This window comes from Rhinoraja longicauda, chromosome 23 (genome assembly GCF_053455715.1).
Source record: "Rhinoraja longicauda isolate Sanriku21f chromosome 23, sRhiLon1.1, whole genome shotgun sequence".
Classification (NCBI taxonomy): domain Eukaryota; kingdom Metazoa; phylum Chordata; class Chondrichthyes; order Rajiformes; family Arhynchobatidae; genus Rhinoraja; species Rhinoraja longicauda.
In genome coordinates, this window is record NC_135975.1 from 6,810,783 (window position 1) to 6,830,753 (window position 19,971).

The 19,971-nt window shown below is 49.0% G+C and overlaps 1 protein-coding gene across 1 annotated transcript in view; it reads right to left on the reverse strand.

Moving 5' to 3' along the window:
* Positions 1-19,971, reverse strand: part of plxna4 (plexin A4) — a 242,459-nt gene that overhangs the window by 107,634 nt on the left and 114,854 nt on the right. Inside the window, exons 7-11 of the mRNA XM_078419384.1 lie at positions 13,359-13,559; positions 9,461-9,557; positions 6,913-7,103; positions 2,275-2,426; positions 1,457-1,574 (exon numbers count right to left, since the gene is read on the reverse strand). Of these exons, the coding sequence (XP_078275510.1) occupies positions 1,457-1,574; positions 2,275-2,426; positions 6,913-7,103; positions 9,461-9,557; positions 13,359-13,559 (759 nt within the window). The remainder of the gene's footprint in view (positions 1-1,456; positions 1,575-2,274; positions 2,427-6,912; positions 7,104-9,460; positions 9,558-13,358; positions 13,560-19,971) is intronic.

A 19,971-nucleotide genomic window follows, 5' to 3' on the forward strand; every position in this document is an offset into this window, starting at 1 on the left:
CAGCGCCGGAGACTCAGGTTCCATCCTGACTACGGGCGCCGTCTGTACGGGGTTTGTACGTTCTCCCCGTGACCTGCGTGGGTTTTCTCCGAGATCTTCGGTTTCCTCCCACACTCCAAAGACGTACAGGTATGTAGGTTAATTGGCTGGGTAAAATGTAAAAATTGTCCCTAGTGTGTGTAGGATAGTGTTAATGTGCGGGGATCGCTGGGCGGCGCGGACTCGGTGGGCCGAAGGGCCTGTTTCCGCGCTGTATCTCTAAATCTAAAATCTAAATCTAAACCCCCCCCCCACCCTTCTGTCATGGGGTCGACTGATTCCCCTCCCCACCCCACCCCCCTCGCCAATCTCAGCACAACTCCATTCCTGGACTTTCCATTCGTCACTTTAATTTCATGTTTCATGTATCTTGTTGCGTTTCATGACTGTTGGCAGACCAATTTCCCTCCTGGGATAAACAAAGTCCTATTGCATCGTGCCGTATCGTATCGTATCGTACAACACTGGCAACATGTGACAGATGGCCGTGGAGGCCTTGTCGAGGGATATTTTTAAGGTGAAGATTAACAGATTCTTAATTCGTTCGGATGTCAGGGGTTATCGGGAAAAAGGTAGGAGAGTGGGGTTGAGAGGGAAAGATAGATCAGCCGTGATTGAATGGCGGAGTAGACTTGATGGGCTGAATGGCCTAATTCGGTTCCTAGAACTCATGAACAATGTCTTATCTGCAGAGATTCTGGCCAGTGGATTCCACGTGGTTGCCCACACAACAGGCCTCACAGCTGGGTTGGGGATTATGGAACAGATTGGCAATTGCATTGGCCTGCTAGCAATGCAACCTCTGTACGGAGTTTGTACATTTTCCCCGTGACCCGCGTGAGTCATGTCCGGGATCTCTGATCTCCTCCCACACTTACAGGTTTTGTAGGCCAATTGGCTTGGTATAACTGTAAATTGTCCTAATGTGTAGGATAGTGTTAGTGTGCGGGGATCGCTAGTCAGCGAGGATTCAGCGGGCTGAAGGGCCTACTTCCACCCTGTATCTCTAAAACTAAACTGAACTGCAGTTCTGCTTGTTACTCTAATGGACCGGTTAGACTAACATCAGGGTCAAAAGCTCATTTGGAATAGGAGTAGAATTAGGCCATTCGGCCCATCAAGTCTACTCTGCCATTCAATCATGGCTGATCCATCTCTCCCTCCTAACCCCATTCCCCTGCCTTCTCCCCATAACCTCTGACGCCCGTACTAATCAAGAATCTATCTATCTCGGCCTTAAAAATATCCACTGACCTGGTCTCCACAGCCTTCTGTGGCGATGAATCCCACAGATTCACCACCACTAAAAGAAAGACAAGAAGCACACGAGGGGACTTAGGGCAGAGTGGACGTATCTCCAGCCTGTCGGATGGGCCATGTTGTACTCAACACCCTTTCTGCCTCCATTCCCACTCACCACAAAGCTGTAGCGCTGGGTTGACTTTGCCATGAACTCCTGCTTGCATTCTTCCACGCACACCTCCACGAAGCCAGCGTACTGCCCATGCCGGGCCACGTCCATCTCACACTCGATCCTTCAAAGATAAAGACCCCCCGGTTAAGATTATAGGAGGAAGTCCTACCCCCCTCTGAACCTGCTCCGTCGTGTGATAAAGTCACAACTGGCCTGATCGTACAGAGCCTCGACTCCACCTCCCCATCCGCCCATGGCTACCAAGCTCGACAAGGCTTCACTACCACTACCTTATTCAAAGCCTCTAACTCCAGCACCTTCCAAGGAAGCGATCCAAATAATCCCATCCCTGTTCCAGGGAGCAAAGGATTGCATAAGTTCATAAATTTATAAATTCATAACTTCTAGGAGCAGAATTAGGCCATTCGGCCCATCAAGTCTACTCTGCCATTTAATCAGGGGCTGATCAATCTCTCCCTCTCAACCCCATTCTCCTGCCTTCTCCCCATAACCCCTGACACCCGCACTGATCAAGAATTTGGCAATCTCCGCATTAAAAATATCCATTGACTTGGCCTTCCACAGCTGTCTGTGGCAATGAATTCCACAAAATCACAACCCTCTGCCTTACGAAATTCCTCCTCATCTCCTTTCTAAAGGTACGTCCTTTTATTCTGAGACTGTGGCCTCTGGTCCTAGACTCTCCCACGAGTGTAAACATCCTCTCACATCCACTCTGTCCAGGCATGACTGCATCATGACCAGTCACAGTTCCAGCCTGCCAGCCCCCTCTTCAACGGGAATGTATAAACGTGGCTTACTGTTCTGCTGGAATGTACCCATCTTCCAAAGGGATGCAATCAACTCCAGCCACACGGACATAGTTTTCAATCTCCCAAAAATTCAGGCCGAGATTTTCCCCGTAGATCGTAACTCTAGTTCCGCCTTCCCTGGGCCCACGCACTGGTACGATCTGGAAAGAGAGAAAAATATGTTTTTATATCGATTAAGCAATGAATGAAAAAAGCTATTGTCTCGGTGGACCTCCATCGTCCCGCGATCTGACAGGTCTATGCCACCGATAAACGGACTACTATCCAGAGTGTAAAGTGTGAGCCTATTAATACATTCAAACACACGCCCACCTGTCCATGTGCATGCCCTTGAAATGTGTGCCTTTGATCAACTAAAACCAAAAATGGTTGAAGTTCCCAGAAGGCCAGGCAGCATCCGTGGAGAAAGAACGGCCATGAATATAGCAGCTTGACGAGCTAGCCCCAGGAGTTGATGGTGCTTCCGACGTCGTTCTTCCAAAGGCTAGTGATCTCAATCTCTGGTTGTTAACTGTAATTATATTCCTTTCTCCTCAGATGCAGGCTGACCTACCGTGAGGCTCGGTCACGATTAGGTTGGGACCGCTCGTGTCTGATTCAGATGCAATCCCAGTCTGGAGATCTGAACGCAAAACCCAGACACACGCTCCTGCTACAATGCTGAGGGAGAAAAGCACGGTTGGAGATCCAATTCTGCCTGCTCATTGTTTGAACAGAGAGCCCATTTGGTTTCTGTTCAAGGTCTCATCGTGAAGACTAGCTTTCCAACAATGCTTCCGAAGGGGGCATTTCCATTGTTGGACGTTTCGGTTCTGCAGAAACTATTTCAAGGTCAATGGGTACTGTTCGGCTTCATGCCCTGTCCAACACTAACAAAGTGACCAACATTCACCTGGAACAGCCCCTCATCCCGTTTAGTTCCGTTTAGTTTATTGTCAAGTGTGGTGAGGTACAATGAAAAGGCTTTTAGAGTCATAGAGTCGTAGAGTGATACAGCATGGAAACAGGCCCTTCGGCCCAACTTGCCCACACCGGCCAACATGTCCCAGTGACACTAGTCCCACCTGCCTGCGCTTGGTCCATATCCCTCCAAACCTGTCCAGGCAGCAGCAAGTCAATAAATGTTTACAATCGATCCACTTACAGTATATAGATACATGATAAGATGTTATCATAACCACAGAAGGTAGTTGAGGCCAGTTCATTGGCTATATTTAAGAGGGAGTTAGATGTGGCCCTTGTGGCTAAAGGGATCAGGGGGTATGCAGAGAAGGCAGGTACAGGTTAGTGAGCTGGATGATCAGTCATGATCATATTGAATGGCGGTGCAGGCTCGAAGGGCCGAATGGCCTACTCCTGCACCTATTTTCTATGTTTCTATGTTTCTATAAGGGAATGGCGTTTAGTGCAAGGTAAGTGGTCATCAAAGATGTAGACAGTTGATCAGCACTGCTCTCTGGTTGTGGTAGGGTGGTTATATCGCATAAGCAACTGCATAAGTGTAAGTCCTTCCTTCTTTGCGTTGGTTCTCCCCTGGTATCTCAGTGTATCTATTTTTAATCATAGGCAAGCCGGCTCTCCCTTCCACTGCTGGCTTTGCTGAGACAGACAACAGTCAATGGTATCAGATCGTTCTAAGTGGATCGGTTGTCAAAATTGGAGCGCTGCCAATATGGGACTTTGTTGGTGCATTATAGATAAACCATGGAGTGATTCCTCAGCACTATTGGTCGGGAAAGGAGCTTTCAAGGAACAGGCCATGAATAATGCATCTTCGTGCTTCACAGTCCAAACAGCACAGATTTGTAAGGTCTTGAAATTTTTATTTGGTTTAAAGATATACGTTTTTTTTACATAAATGGTCACTTTTATCCAAGGGTAAAATAAAAATCATCCTTTTTGTCTTCTCAAAGCCTGGTGGAGTGGCTGGTGTGTTCAACTCCACAGTGGTGTGTTTAACTCCACTGCCGTTTAGTTTAGTTTTCGAGATACAGCGCGGAAACAGGCCCTTCAGCCCACCGAGACCACACCGATCAAGCGATCCTGGCACATTAACACCATCCTACACCCACTGGGGACGGGTTTACATTGACACCAAGCCAATCAACCCGCAAACCAGTAAGTCTCTGGAGTGTGGGAAGAAACAGAAGATCTCGCTCGGACAAAACCCACGCAGGTCACGGGGAGAACGTACAAACTCCTTTACAGGCAAGGATCCGTAGTCAGGATCGAACCTGGGTCTCTGGTGCTGTAAGGCAGCAACTCTACCGCTGCGCCACCCTACTGTCCTCTTCTTATGTGCATTCCTACTGTAAGTCAGCGTGCAGAGGGGGGGATGGGGGGTTTAAGAGTTGATGTGTACAGATTGCATGTTGCGCGTGCTGAGCCTGCTGTACTTGCTTCGGATTGCTAGCTAAGGTATAACAGTTTGTTTGGCATATTTGCAGAGTTGTTGTGACTAAGGAGAAAGGCCCGATACCAAATAGTACTGGAGGGAACAACAAGTTCTCCACAATAAGAACTGGTGCAGAAATGTGCTGATTGTGCAATTAGCTGGAACCGTGACTAATGTATAAATACACTGCCGGGGCACAGAATAATGGAGTGGGACCGCCGACAGAAGCTGGCGAGTATGTGACCATACTTGCAGTGACTCTCCCACTCGCGCTAGCCTAATAAAGATAGACAATAGACAATAGACGCAGGACGAGGCCATTCGGCCCTTCGAGCCAGCACCGCCATTCAATCTGATCATGGCTGATCATTCTCAATCAGTACCCCGTTCCTGCCTTCTCCTCATACCCCCTGACTCCGCTATCCTTAAGAGCTCTATCCAGCTCTCTCTTGAATGCATTCAGAGAATTGGCCTCCACTGCCTTCTGAGGCAGAGAATTCCACAGATTCACAACTCTCTGACTGAAAAAGTTTTTCCTCATCTCAGTTCTAAATAGCCTTACCCCTTATTCTTAAACTGTGGCCCCTGGTTCTGGACTCCCCCATGACGTGCCTTTACTATCAGTGTCCACCGGTATTTGTTATTTCAGAGCACGGGCGGGCTTTAACAAGCCAAATCAAATTTTGGACATTTCCAATATCCATGCTTGGGTGCATTGCATGTGCAGTGAAGGGTTAATTTCCAGCTCACTGTAGAATTAATTTCCAGCGAGTTCAAAATCAACTCTACTGTGTTGCCAAAAGCAAGTTCGAAAGCAAAAGTTGCAATTCCTTCCAGCGTAGCTAATGAGGAAGGATTGGTTTTAAGGAGCGGAGAGGAAGGGTAAAGGGGAAAGGGGGAAAGGGGGAAAGGGGAAAGGGGGGAGGCAAAGGGGTATAGCAAAAGAATGCCAGAGATTATTGAGGGAACTCCAGGGTTTAAGGTCTCAAGAACACTGTGACTGTGCAGAAAGGCAGGTGTGCAGAGCCTGGAGATCTGATAGCAGAAGGGATTTGAAAGCAAAGACGAGACAAATTAACAATTAAGGGATTACTGAACCAGAGGATTCTGCGGCAAGATTGCTAAATGTTTGGTGCAAGATAGGACAGGTAAAAGAGAGTTTTTCATTGGAGCCATTGGATTTTTATTTGGCACTTTTTAGTTCTTTTTAGTTTTAGAGATACAGGGTGGAAACCAGCCCTTTGGCCCAATGAGTACACGCCAATCAGCGATCATCCCGTACACGAGTTGTTTCCTACACACCAAGGGGCAATTTGCAGAAGCCAGTGAGCCTATAAAACCTGCACGTCTCTGGAATGTGGGAGGAAACCGGAGCACCCTGAAAAAACCCCACGCGGTCACGGGGAGAACGTACAAACTCCTTTCGGACAGCGCCCGCAGTCAAGGGTCTCCGGTACTGTCAGGCAGCAACTCTATCGCCGCGGCACCATGCCATTCATTGGAACGTGCAGCAGGGACTTGACTTGAGTTTTCATTCGAAGGAAGAGTTTCAGAATTTAAGTACCATTTAGACAGGTACATGGGTAGGTCAAGTTTAGAGGGATATGGGCCAAACGCAGGCAGTGGGACTAGTGTAGATGGGACACGTTGGCCTGTGTGGGCAAATTGGACCAAATGGCCTGTTTCCACACTACATGACTCTAAGTGCTTAGTTTTATAAGTAAACTAGACCAAGTGGACCCGTTGGGCCCAAACCTCTCCTGCATTGGTGCAGCACCCTCTCCTCCCCCCCTCCCCTCTCTCCTCAACCCCCCCCCTCCCCTCTCCCTTCTCCCCCACTACCCTCTTCCCTCCTCCCCTCCCCCTCCCCTCCTTTTAAACTTTAAAATGTGAATAACGTTAAAAATATAACGCCGATTCCAATAAAACGACTTGCTTTACCATTAAAGCGATGACGGTGAGTAAGGTGGGGCCTAAAATTGTCGCGCTATTGTGTGCCGTTTTGGCTGTAGTTCGATCACAAATAAACAAACAAACGAGTTTTAGTACATAGATAATTAGCATGTGTCCATTGTGTGTGAGTCTGAACTTCAGGGTTGAAAGTCCTGCCCTAGTTTGTTCACGAAGTAAGGAGTCGAGAGCATTGGTTGACTCTTTGCCACTGTGTTTCCCCACTGCCCTTCACACCCTCTTCACCGCCCCGTTCAGCCCACCATGCCACGCAAACTTACCTTGGTGATACGAGGGTTGGAACATTTGCTGTTGATGCGCGTCGGCTGCAGCCAGTTGTCCCCAGAGACGGCGCAGTCCTGCCCTAGGGTGCAGCGCCCATCGCCCTTGCACCAACCGCACTCGAAGTTGGGGTCGGCCTTCAGGCACAGCCCACAGCTTTCCCGCAGCACTCCGCACTTGTACAGGTGCACTGGCAGGGAGAAAGGGCAGGAGTTAGACACAGGGCGAAAAGAAGGCAACGGGAAAAAACATGCGACTACAATGCAATGACGTCAAAAACAGATTGAACTTTTATCATTAAAAACCCTCTCTTGATCTCATCACAATGACCTTTGCAGCCAATGCAACGTTGGGAATGGATCAGCTCAATTGCGGAGTCAGGGGGTATGGGGAGAAGGCAGGAACGGGGTACTGATTGAGAATGATCAGCCATGATCACATTGAATGGCGGTGCTGGCTCGAAGGGCAGAATGGCCTCCTCCTGCACCTATTGTCTATTGTCTATTGTCAATTCGACACAGTAAGTTTACAAATATAACCAAGCCAAGTCATAACCAAACGCGGAGGGAGCCACAAGAAGTTGGAGTAACTCAGCGGGTCAGGCAGCATCTCTGGAGAGAAGGAATGGGTGACGTTTCGGGTCGAGACCCTTCTTCAGACTGAAGTCTGAAGTTCTTCAGTCCGAAGAAGGGTCTCGACCCGAAACGTCACCCATTCCTTCTCTCCAGAGATGCTGCCTGTCCCGCTGAGTTACTCCAACTTCTCGTGTCTACCTTCGATTTAAACCAGCATCTGCGGTTTTCTTTCCGACTAATAACCAAGCGTTATTGGTTATTGGTCAAGCGTTAAATCTTGGTCAAGTCCTGGGCGGCATTTTTTCCTGCGCTTCTTTCAAGAATGTTCTCACGGGATATTTTGTGCAAACCGTGAGGGAGGAGGTGGCCTCAATGTAACACCTCATTCAAAAGATCTCCAAGGGTGCAGCATCAGGACCCAAGGGCCTGAAGCAAGACTCGAACCCACAACTCTCGGATTCAGAGGCAGGGGCGTAACACACTGGGCCAGGAATGTCCGGCTTTAATGTGGTGCAGTGAACCCCAGGGGAAATACAAATAATGGCGTCCTCTCGGTCCGTTCTCCGCGATCCTGTCCACCTGTGGTTCAAAATGCACTGGGGGACTGCAGGAAGGACGTGTTGTGTGACTGGATGAAGCACATTGGAGGCAGGTCACATGACGAATCTCTCATAAACATATCCAGCAGAGTCGGAGACTCTGGGAAAGCACCATGAAATAAATCAGCACTTGGAGAAGGGGGCAGATTTTAAACATCTGCCATGTGCTTGCATAATACTATAATGTCAGAAAATAACTGCAGATGCTGGTACAAATCGAAGGTATTTATTTTCACCAAATGCTGGAGCAACTCAGCAGGTCAGGCAGCATCTCAGGAGAGAAGGAATGGGTGACGTTTCGGGTCGAAACCCTTCAAGAGTTAGATTGCAGCCCATTGTTATATACCTGCGCTCGGTCCGCATTAACCAACCTGATCTCCCGGTGGCTGAGCACTTCAATTCCCCCTCCCACTCCCAGTCTGACCTTTCTGCCATGGGCCTCCTCCAGTGCCATAGTGAGGCTCACCGGAAATTGGAGGAACAGCACCTCATATTTCGCCTGGGCAGCTTGCAGCCCAGCGGTATGAACATCGACTTCTCCAACTTTAGATAGTTCCTCTGTCCCTCTCTTCCCCTCCTCCTTCCCAGATCTCCCTCTATCTTCCTGTCTCCACCTATATCCTTCCTTTGTCCCACCCCCCTGACATCAGTCTGAAGAAGGGTTTCGACCAGAAACGTCACCCATTCCTTCTCTCCTGAGTGGCTGCCTGACCTGCTGAGTTACTCCATTTTCAATGGACAATAGGTGCAGGAGTAGGCCATTCAGCCCTTCGAGCCAGCACCGCCATTCAATGCGATCATGGCTGATCACTCTCAATCAGTACCCCGTTCCTGCCTTCTCCCCCATACCCCCTCACTCCGCTATCCTTAAGAGCTCTATCCAGCTCTCTCTTGAAAGCATCCAACGAACTGGCCTCCACTGCCTTCTGAATATATACCTTGCATAATACTACGGTCACACGTTTAGAGATACAGCGTGGAACAACAGGCCCTTCGGCCCACAGAGTCCATGCCGTCCAGCGATCAACCCGCCCAGTAGCACTATCCTACACACACTAGGGGACAATTTACAACGTGCAGAAGCCAACTAACCTACAAAGTCGAACGTCTTTGGAGTGTGGTGGGAAACCGGAGCACCCTGAGATAACCCTTGCGGTCACGGGGAGAACGTACAAACTCCGTACAGACAGCAACCGTAGTCAGGATCGGACCCGGGTCTCTGGCGCTGTGAGGCAGCAACTCTACCGCTGGGCCACACCACACCTTCCAGAGGGCATTGGCCCAGGATCGGCCATGATGCCTCTCCAGTTTAAAACCTCCCAGAAATGGGCAGCATTGCATGAGTAAACGTGCAAGTGCTAGCGTTGACTCACCTTGGATGCGGGCTGGGTTGTCGATGCTGAAATCCCCATTCCAGACCACAGAGAGGCTGACCGGAAGGCTGTTAATTGCAGTTTCATCGTACGAGTACTGGAACAAAGCAACATAGTAAATTGTCAAAAAGACCTACAGTGTTTGGAATAGAGTCATGAGATAGCGAGAAAGAGTTTTCAAAGTTCTAAGGTGAGGGGGGGGGGGGGGGAGATTTAACAGGAACCTGAGGGGCAACAATCTTTTCCATATAGAGTGGTGGGTGAATGGAACAAGCTGCCAGAGGAGGCTGGTACCATCACAACATTTTAAAAAAACATTCGGACAAGTACATGGATAGGACAGGTTTAGAGGGATATGGGCCAAACGCAGGCAGGTAGGACTAGTGCTGATGGGGCACATTGGTCAGTATGGACTAATTGGGCCGAAGGGCCTGCTTCCACACTGTATGACTCTATGGCACTCCCTGAGAAGGTTTTGGAGACAGAGCCTTTGAAAAAGGTAGAGATAGGTAAAGCCTTGTAGATCAAGGGAGCCATGGGCAGGTGGGAAAGTGCTGCTGTCCAATCTATTCACTGGCTGACCTCCACCCTCACATTCCTGCCCACAACATTATGAAGATGTTGCCAGGACTCGAGGGTCTGAGCTATAGGGAGAGGTTGAGATGGCTGGGACTCTATTCCTTTGAGCGCAGAAGGATGAGGGGTGATCTTGTAGAGGTACAGTATACAAAATCATGAGAGGAATAGATTGGGTTGACGCACAGAGTCTCTTGCCCAGAGTAAGGGAATCGAGGACGAGAGGTCATAGGTTTAAGGTGAAGGGGAAAAGATTTAATAGGGATCTGAGGGGTAACTGTTTCACACAAAGGGTGGTGGGTGCATGGAATGAGCTGCCAGAGGAGGTAGTTGAGGCTGGGACTATCCCAACATTTAAGAAACAGTTAGACAGGTACATGGATAGGACAGGTTTGGAGGGATATGGACCAAATGCGGGCAGGTTGGACGAGTGTAGCTGGGACATGTTGGCCAGTGTAGACAAGTTGGGCCAAAGGGCCTGTTTCCACACTGTATCACTCTCGGACTCTAATTTATTGCCCCACTAAGTCAATCTGTTCCAATATGGCACAATCTAAAGGCAGGTAGAGTCATAGAGCCAGACAGTGTGGCAACTGGCCCTTCGGCCCTACTTGCCCACACCAACCAACATGTCCCTTCTACACTAGTCCCACCTGCCTGAGTTTGGCCCACATCTCTTTAACCCTTTCATATCCATGCACCTGTCTAATTGTTTCTTAAATGTTGCGATCGTGCCTGCCTCAATGACCTCCTCTGGCAGCTCCTTCCACACATCTACGCCCCTTTGTGTGTAAAAATAACCTCTTAGATTCCTATTAAAACTTACCCCCTTCGCCTTAAAGCGTGTATAGGAGCAAAGAGGTCCTTCTACAGTTGTACCGGGCCCTGGTGAGACCGCACCTGGAGTACTGTGTGCAGTTTTGGTCTCCAAATTTGAGGAAGGATATTCTTGCTATGGAGGGCGTGCAGCGTAGGTTCACTAGGTTAATTCCCGGAATGGCGGGACTGTCGTATGTTGAAAGGCTGGAGCGATTGGGCTTGTATACACTGGAATTTAGAAGGATGAGGGGGGATCTTATTGAAACATATAAGATAATTAGGGGATTGGACACATTAGAGGCAGATAACATGTTCCCAATGTTGGGGGAGTCCAGAACAAGGGGCCACAGTTTAAGAATAAGGGGTAGGCCATTTAGAACGGAGATGAGGAAGAACTTTTTCAGTCAGAGGGTGGTGAAGGTGTGGAATTCTCTGCCTCAGAAGGCAGTGGAGGCCAGTTCGTTGGATGCTTTCAAGAGAGAGCTGGATAGAGCTCTTAAGGATAGCGGAGTGAGGGGGTATGGGGAGAAGGCAGGAACGGGGTACTGATTGAGAGTGATCAGCCATGATCGCATTGAATGGCGGTGCTGGCTCGAAGGGCTGAATGGCCTACTCCTGCACCTATTGTCTATTGTCTATTGTCTATAAAGCTGTGGACTCTGGCTCCCGATTTCCCTACTCTGGGCGTCAACCCGATCTGTTCCTCTCATGATTTTTGTACACCTCGAAAAGATCACCCCTCACCCTCCTGCGCTCCAAAGGATTAGAGTCCCAGCCTACTCAACCTCTCCCTGTGGCTCAGGCCCTCGAGTCCTGGCAACATCCTCACAAATCTTCTCTGTACCCTTTCCAGCTCGAAAGGCAGGTAGATTTTCTTTCCCGCAAAGCTTGCTCTTGCCTCTCAGAGATGGCGCGTCTTAAAGGATCACCTGCGGGAGAATCTGTAAAGTGACACACATCCCTTGTACAATGGAGCATGTGTGTGGAATCTGAAGCGCGCTGTTGTGCATATAAATCAGCGCTGTATTAGGTGTTCTGTGTGTCAGAGACAGCTGGAACTGCAGTAATTAACAGGCCATTCAGGTTTTTCGAAAAATAATAATATCTGCTTTGTCACGTTTGGTATTTGAGCCTTTCCAATCTTCGGTCGAGAACAAAGAAGCGAACTGTCCTTTTTTGTTTCTCAGAATACTTCTGGTCTTATTAACAGCTGAATTATTGAGTGAAATCTGCAGGTCGTAGAAAAGGATGCACAATAGCACAAAACTGCGGTAAAAAAAAACCCAACTGCTAGAGGGACTCAAAGCCGCTCAGCAGGTCAGGCAGCATCCCTGGAGAACATGGACCCCTCGGGACTCAGCGGGTGGAGAAGTATCTGTGGATGGCGAGGCAGGGTCACGGCCTGAAATGTCAACAATTCCTTCCCCATACCCCTGCAGATGCTGCTTGACCCACTGACTCCTTCCAGCATGGAGGCATTTGAGACTGCAAATACTGGAATCTGAGGAAAGACATTCTTGCCTTAGAGGGAGTACAGAGAAGGTTCACCAGATTGATCCCTGGAATGGCAGGGCTTTCATATGAGGAAAGACTGGATAGACTCGGCTTATACTCGCTGGAATTTAGAAGACTGAGGGGGGATCTTATAGAAACATATAGAATTCTTAAGGGGTTGGAGAGACTAGATGCGGGAAGATTGTTCCCGATGTTGGGGAAATCCAGAACCGGGGGTCACAGCTTAAGGATAAGGGGGAAGTCTTTTAGGACCGAGATGAGAAAACATTTCTTCACACAGAGAGTGGTGAGTCTGTGGAATTCTCTGCCACAGAAGGTAGTTGAGGCCAGTTCATTGGCTATATTTAAGAGGGAGTTAGATGTGGCCCTTGTGGCTAAAGGGATCAGGGGGTATGGAGAGAAGGCAGGTACAGGTTACTGAGCTGGATGATCAGCTATGATCATATTGAATGGCAGTGCAGGCTCGAAGGGCCGAATGGCCTACTCCTGCACCTATTTTCTATGTTTCTATGTTTCTATGTTTCTATGAATCTTAACCAAAGTACAAACTGCTAGAACGGGCGCAGCGGTAGAGTTGCTGCCTCACAGCGCCAGAGACCCTTGGTTCGATCCTGACTATGGGTGCTGCAGGAACTCATCAGGTCAATTTAGTTAAGCGTGTAAATCGGCCCTTCGGCCCACCCGGCCCACACTGACCAGTGATCACACATGCACCGGTTCTGTCCTACACACCGGGAACGATTTACAGGATCCAATTAACCTGCAAATCTGCACGTCTTTGGGATGTGGGGGGGAAACCAGAGCACCCGGAGAAAACCCCCACGGTCACAGGGAGAAGGTTGAAACTCCGTACAGGATTGAACGTAAGTCTCAGGCGCCGTGAGGCAGCAGCTCTAACGCTGTGTCGCTGTGCCATCAGGCAGCATCTGGGGAAAGAGTGGACGGGTGACGTTTTGGTTCAGATATGTTGGCTCTTGGCGCCACTTACCGAAGTATTCTGGCACTGGACGCTAGAGCTGTTGAAGCGCAAGGCTGGCACCCGCTGCTCCACCCCCTGGATGTTCAGGATGCACTCATAGCCACGCTGGCCTGACTGGGGCTGCGGAAGGTTCCTGGACTTCAGCGTGATGGGCTTCACCACTCCCACCGGCATCAGTATCTTCTCCGCAGCCAGCAGCTGGGGACAGTCCTGGGGGGAGAGAGGGCAGGTGCAACTTCATCAGGAAACCAAAAGTCAGCAGAGTCGCGGAGAGTGAGGAAGGATGGCACGAGGTGCATCCACGCGATCGATTCCTCTCATGGTTGGGAGTGGACGTGGAGAGGATGTTTCCACTGGTGGGAGAGTCTAGGACCAGAGGTTAGAGCCTTAGAATTAAAGGACGTTCCTTTAGGAAGGAGATGAGGAGGAATTTCTTTAGTCAGAGGGTGGTGAATCTGGAATTCTCTGCCACAGAAGGCTGTGGAGGTCAAGTCAATGGATATTTTTAAGGCAGAGATAGATAGATTCTTGACTGGTACGGGTGTCAGGGGTTATGGGGAGAAGGCAGGAGAATGGGGTTAGGAGGGAGAGATAGCTCGGCCACGATTGAATGGCGGAGCAGACCTGATGGGCCGAATGGCCTAATTCTGCTCCTATCACTTATGACCTTATGAAGATCAAAGATCTTTCGTTGTAAGATTTTATAGAAACATTCCTTCATAGCCAAACAAGTTAAGAAAGTGGCCTGCAAAAGCATTGGCATTTGGCACAACCTTGGGAGGACTGTGTATGAATGAACTGCAGATGCTGCTTTAAACCAAAGATAGACACAAAATGTTGGAGCGACTCAGCGGGACAGGGAGCATCTCTGGAGCGAAGGAATGGGTGACGTTTTGGGTCGAGACCCTTCTTCAGACTGACGTCAGGGGGAGGGAGATACATAGATAAGGAATGTGAAGGTGTGAAAACAGAGCAAAGGGAATGGAGATCATGGAAAAAAAATAAAATAGATCATTGTGAGCTGGGAGAAGGTGACAAAAAAAGCAAACAGAGATAAAATGTAGTCGGAGACTTTTTGATATGGAAGTGCGAAGGTGTGAAAACAGGGCAGAGGGTATGGACTGTAGCGGACTACCAGGCCTGTTATAGTGGCAGACACCAACACGTAATGGGGAATGAGGTGCCATAGAAAGGAACACATCAAAAACTGACCATCTGCAGGCATCGTGTCTGGTGACTACTTCTGGACTTAGCACGGGAAGAGTGTCAGGGCTAGTCACAACTTGAAGTTCATTAACCTGACTAAATCCTTGGCTTTCCTAAAGACGGTTACTACTTTGCATATGAAACGGCTTAACACCGAGAGAAAGGAACATGGGGTCTGGAGAGCCACAATGCAAAGCTGACAACCTTACACAATGCTGGACTTTATCAGCTTTACATGGCTGTCACTTGATGTAATTGAAATTTAATGAGACTTTATTCCTTCCAATGGATTTGAGCGCAGATCCCTTCAGGAGGGAAAAGCAAAACCGCGGGCCCATTCTTTTATCTCCCTCCCCGTATATTTTGAATAAAGATCAATGTCCTCGGAAAGGTCACGCTTTTTAACACATTGCAACTGCTGAGCCTATCTGTGAGTCCATCGGAACTGATCTCATTCTTCGTGTCTGCTCCGCGACTCTCTTTCATTCGAACGTGTTTGGGTTTTCTTCCTCGCTGATTGTGTGAGAACAAAAGCCGGTGGAGGAAATGCTGAGGCCGTGGAAGGCACTCCACAAGAGAGCCGTGATAAAGCACGTTATCCCCCCCTCACAGCCACGGCACTCACAGATGCCTGCACACCAGTCAGCTCCATGGAGTTGGGACTGAGCATTGAGAGACGCTGAGTGGAAACAAACAGGCCCTTCGGCCCGCTGAACATAGACACAAAAAGCTGGAGTAACTCGGCGGGTCAGGTAGCATCTCTGGAGAACGATGAGAAGGCCTACCGGGAGGAGGTGGCTGATCTGGCACTCTGGTGTCAGGACAATAGCCTCCTCTTGAATGTCAAAAAAACTAAGGAGCTGATTGTGGACTTCAGAAGAGCTCAACATCCAAGGACGTACACGCCACTGGAGATAAATGGGTCTACTGTGGATAGGGTGAGCAGTTTTAAATACTTTTGAGTCCACATCAAAGAGGATCTGACATGGGCAACGCACATTGCCGCACTGGTGGGTAAGGCTAAGCAGCGCCTTTACCACCTCAGACAGCTGAGGAAATTCAGAGTGTCTCTGAGGATCCTTCATTGCTTCTACTCTGGTGCTGTAGAGAGCATCCTGTCCGGCAACATCACAGTCTGGTTTGGGAACAGCTCTGCCCAGGACAGGATGGCCCTGCAGAGAGTAGTGCGTTCAGCAGAACGCACCATGGGAACTACACTCTTCCCCCTGCAGGACCTATACATCAGGAGGTGTAGATCGAGAGCAAGCAAGATTATGGGGGACCCCTGCCACCCCAGCAACGGACTGTTCCAGCTGCTACGGTCAGGCAAACGCCTCCGCTCTCACGCTGTGAAAACGGAGAGGATGAGACGGAGTTTCTTCCCACAGGCCATCAGGACTGTTAACTTTTATAACTCCAGGGACTAAATTTTGTCTTCTCTGTATTAACTTTAATTTATATGCTGTAACTGTAATTCTTTTTTTGGCACAATCTGCAGGCATTGCCACTTTCATTTCACTGCACATCGTGTATGTGTACGTGACAAATAAACTTGACTTGACTTGACTTGGAGAGAAGGAATGGGTGACGTTTGGGGGTTGAGACCCTTCTTCAGACGAGTCCACGCTGACCATCGACCACCCGTTCACACTACTTCCATGTTGTCCCACTTTCCCGTCCACTCCCCGCACATTCGGGGGCAATTTGCCCGCAAACCCGCACATCTTTGGGATGTGGGAGGAGACCCATGCGGACACAGGGTCAACTCTGGGCAGAGGAACAAGGAACTGCAGATGCTGCTTTACAAAAAAGAACACAAAGTGCTGGGACACCAAAGTGCTGCCTCAGAAGGCAGTGGAGGCCAATTCTCTGAATGCATTCAAGAGAGAGCTAGATAGAGCTCTTAAGGATAGCGGAGTCAGGGGGTATGGGGAGAAGGCAGGAACGGGGTACTGATTGAGAATGATCAGTCATGATCACATTGAATGGCGGTGCTGGCTCGAAGGGCCGAATGGCCTCCTCCTGCACCTATTGTCTATTGTCTATTGTCTATTGACACAAAGTCTGAAGAAAGGTCCCGACCCGAAACTTGACCTATCCATGTTCTCCAGAGATACTCCCGAGTTACTCCAGCACTCTGTGTCCTTTGTTGGTCTAATTCCATACATCTTCCCCTGCAACCCTAGAAAATATCCTCCTTCCAGACCCAGTTGATGGAAGATTAATCCTATCGGTCCATTCGTTTTCATCTGACTTCCAGCTTTGAAAACTAGTCTTTTGACTATATTTATTAAATACATGCATTTGTTCTGGAATTGGTGCTAACACTGGTGCTAATGGATGGGTCTTCTGGCGGTGTGTGTCATCTTGAAAATGTGGTAGCAACAGGACCTTTAATCTCTGGAGACCTGGTGCTGAGATGGTGGAGCAACCCAGATACAAATCCCGGCAACTATGAGGAACATATTCAGGCCAAGGATGGAATACTATCCTTGGGATGGAGTCTGACGAAGGGTCTCAACCCGAAATGTCTCCATATTCACCACACCTGTCTCGCTGAGTTACTCCAGTACCTTGTGTCCTATTCTGTATTAACCAGCATCTGCAGTTTTTTGTTTCCACAAATAGTGAAAGGCCTGATTCGAGTGGATGTGGGGAGGATGTTTCCACTTGTGGGAGAGTCTCGGACTAGAGGCCACAGCCTCAGAATAAAAGGGCGTACTTTTAGAAAGGAGGTGAGGAGGAGGAATTTCTTTAGTCAGAGGGTGGTGAATCCGTGGAATTCATTGCCACACACGGCTGTGGAGGCCAAGCCAATGGATATTTTTAAGGTGGAGATTGATAGATATTTTTGTTCGTAAGGTGTGTCAGAGGTTATGGGGAGAAGGCGGGAGAATGGGGTTGAGAGGGAAAGATAGATCAGCCATGATTGAATGGCGGAGTAGACATGATGGGCCGAGTGGCCTAATTCCTCTCCTAAAGAACTTATGAGCGTCATCACATAACAATGGGAGTAGCAGGGCCTACGGTACAGGTGCATCAGGACATAGCCTCTGCAATTGACCCAATGCCACCACCAGGACTATGGGCCTTTACGGCCATGTTAAGACTCTAACAATACAACTTAGAGTTGCCCCTGATGCACTGCAATATTGATTTGTTGACTGGAGCCCAGAATGTCTCCCTTCACCCTACAGTCAGATGCCCTTTGATGAAGCTGCGGTCTACCTAGCTTTGCTGGCAATAACGTTGCATTCTCAGGGGATAATCAATACTCTCGCACCAATCTCGTGGCTTTTGCGGCCTCTGCTGACGGGTGCGTGCGGCACGTGCCCGCTGCAGTGTGGTCCTGCACACATTCATCTGTATTAAAAGAACATCTGTCGCGACAACGGCGTGCGGACTCTGCTGGGGGCGGGATTAAATGGATGGGAACGCCAAACGGAAATCCAAAACTGCAGCTGCTGTCATTGCTCCAGAGTCAAACAGAATGCACTCAGCAAGTCAGGCAGCGATTGTGGGAAGTGAAACAGTAGGTAGAGCCCATCAGCGAATCTTCTCGTCGAGTTTGAGTTTCGAGATACAGCGTGGAAACAGGCCCTTCGGCCCACCGAGCCCGCACCGACCAGCGATCCCCGCACATTTAACACTACCCTACCCGCGAGGGACAATTTCTACATTCATGCCCAGCCAATTAGCCTACAAACCTGCACGTCTTCGGAGTGTGGGGGGAAAACCAACGCTTTCGGAGAAAACCCTCGCAGGTCACGGGGAGAACGTGCAAACTCCGCACAGACTAGCACCCGTAGTCAGGATCCAACCCGGATCTCTGGCGCTGTGAGGCAGCGATTCTGCCGCTGCGCCACCGTGCCGCCCAGAATTCCTCATTGAGTGGGCCGCTAATTCCTGACATCACCCTTGATCAATCCAGGTCCAATCTACATTGACACCTTTCCACTGAACCCCCCCCCCCCCTCCCCTCCCCCCAACAGAGGATAGCGTACTCTGCATGACTTTTATATCCAAGTTAATAGTCGCAACAAAGCCGGCGTTGTCGAAATATTTGGTTTACACCTCTTTTTGCAATGTAAGATGAGTTGCTTTGATCAATCCCTAATCTCCCATTACTTTTTGGACACAAAACAGCAGCAGCTGTGGATAAGGTTGCCTTTCTGATCTGTTTCCAAACTGGCATCATTTTACAATAATAAGACAATGACAACCATCTCATTGATGTAATGGCCACTTAATATGCTGAACATCTTTCACAGCCACGGCGTTTTGCATTTACCCTTTGACTCTCCGCAAGCTCCGGTTATAAGGTAACATTAAGTGCAAGAACTGACGCCCTTCATCTCCTCTTGGTGGGTCGACACCACTTGTAAACCCAGTCCCCCTCCACTCCAGTCATCTACTGCGGAATCCTTTCCGTGTTAGTGCGTCTAACCGTGCCTCTCGTGAAACATTTTCTGTAAACATGTTTCTCTAGGAGCTGGGGGGAAGGGCAGGGGTTCAGGATTTTTGGATAGTTTGGAAGCTCTTCTGGGGCAGATGTGGCCTGGGCAAGAGGGACAGGTTGCACCTGAACTGGAGGCGAGACAAATATCCTGGGAGGGAGACACACAAAGTGCTGGAGTAACTCAGCCGTCAGGCAGCATTTCTGGAGAAAAAGGATGGGTGATGTTTCGGGTCGGAAACCCTTCTACAGGTTCAGAACAAGGATGGGGTGACGCTTCGGGTTGGAAACCTTCTTCCTTCACCGGTGCAGCCGAACAGATTTCATCTCCACTCTGGATCAGCCGAGGCCATTGAAATAGAAAAAAAAGCTAAATACTGCAAATAAAATTAGAATTTGCAGTAAGTACTTGACACCACGCTGATTGCCTCCACTCTGAATGGGTATCCCTTTAGTGCACAACCTTACTTCAAGAATCATTTGCTCTGGTTTATTTTCACCCACATGTTTAGACTGCTGCTTTACAGCGAATGCAGCGCCGGAGACTCAGGTTCGATCCTGACTACGGGTGCTGCACTGTAAGGAGTTTGTACGTTCTCCCCGTGACCTGCGTGGGTTTTCTCCGAGATCTTCGGTTTCCTCCCACACTCCAAAGACGTGCAGGTATATAGGTTAATTGGCTGGGTAAATGTAAAAATTGTCCCTAGTGGGTATAGGATAGTGTTAATGTACGGGGATCGCTGGGCGGCACGGACTTGGAGGGCCGAAAAGGCCTGTTTCCAGCTGTATATATATGATATGATATGATATGATATGTATCCTTATTGCTTTGATGTGTTTACGCTTTATTCTTAATTGTTAACGGTATGTTTGTGCTGTCATTTGTGAGCGGAGCACCAAGGCACATTCCTTGCATATACACATACTTGGCCAATAAACTTATTGATTGATTGATTGATT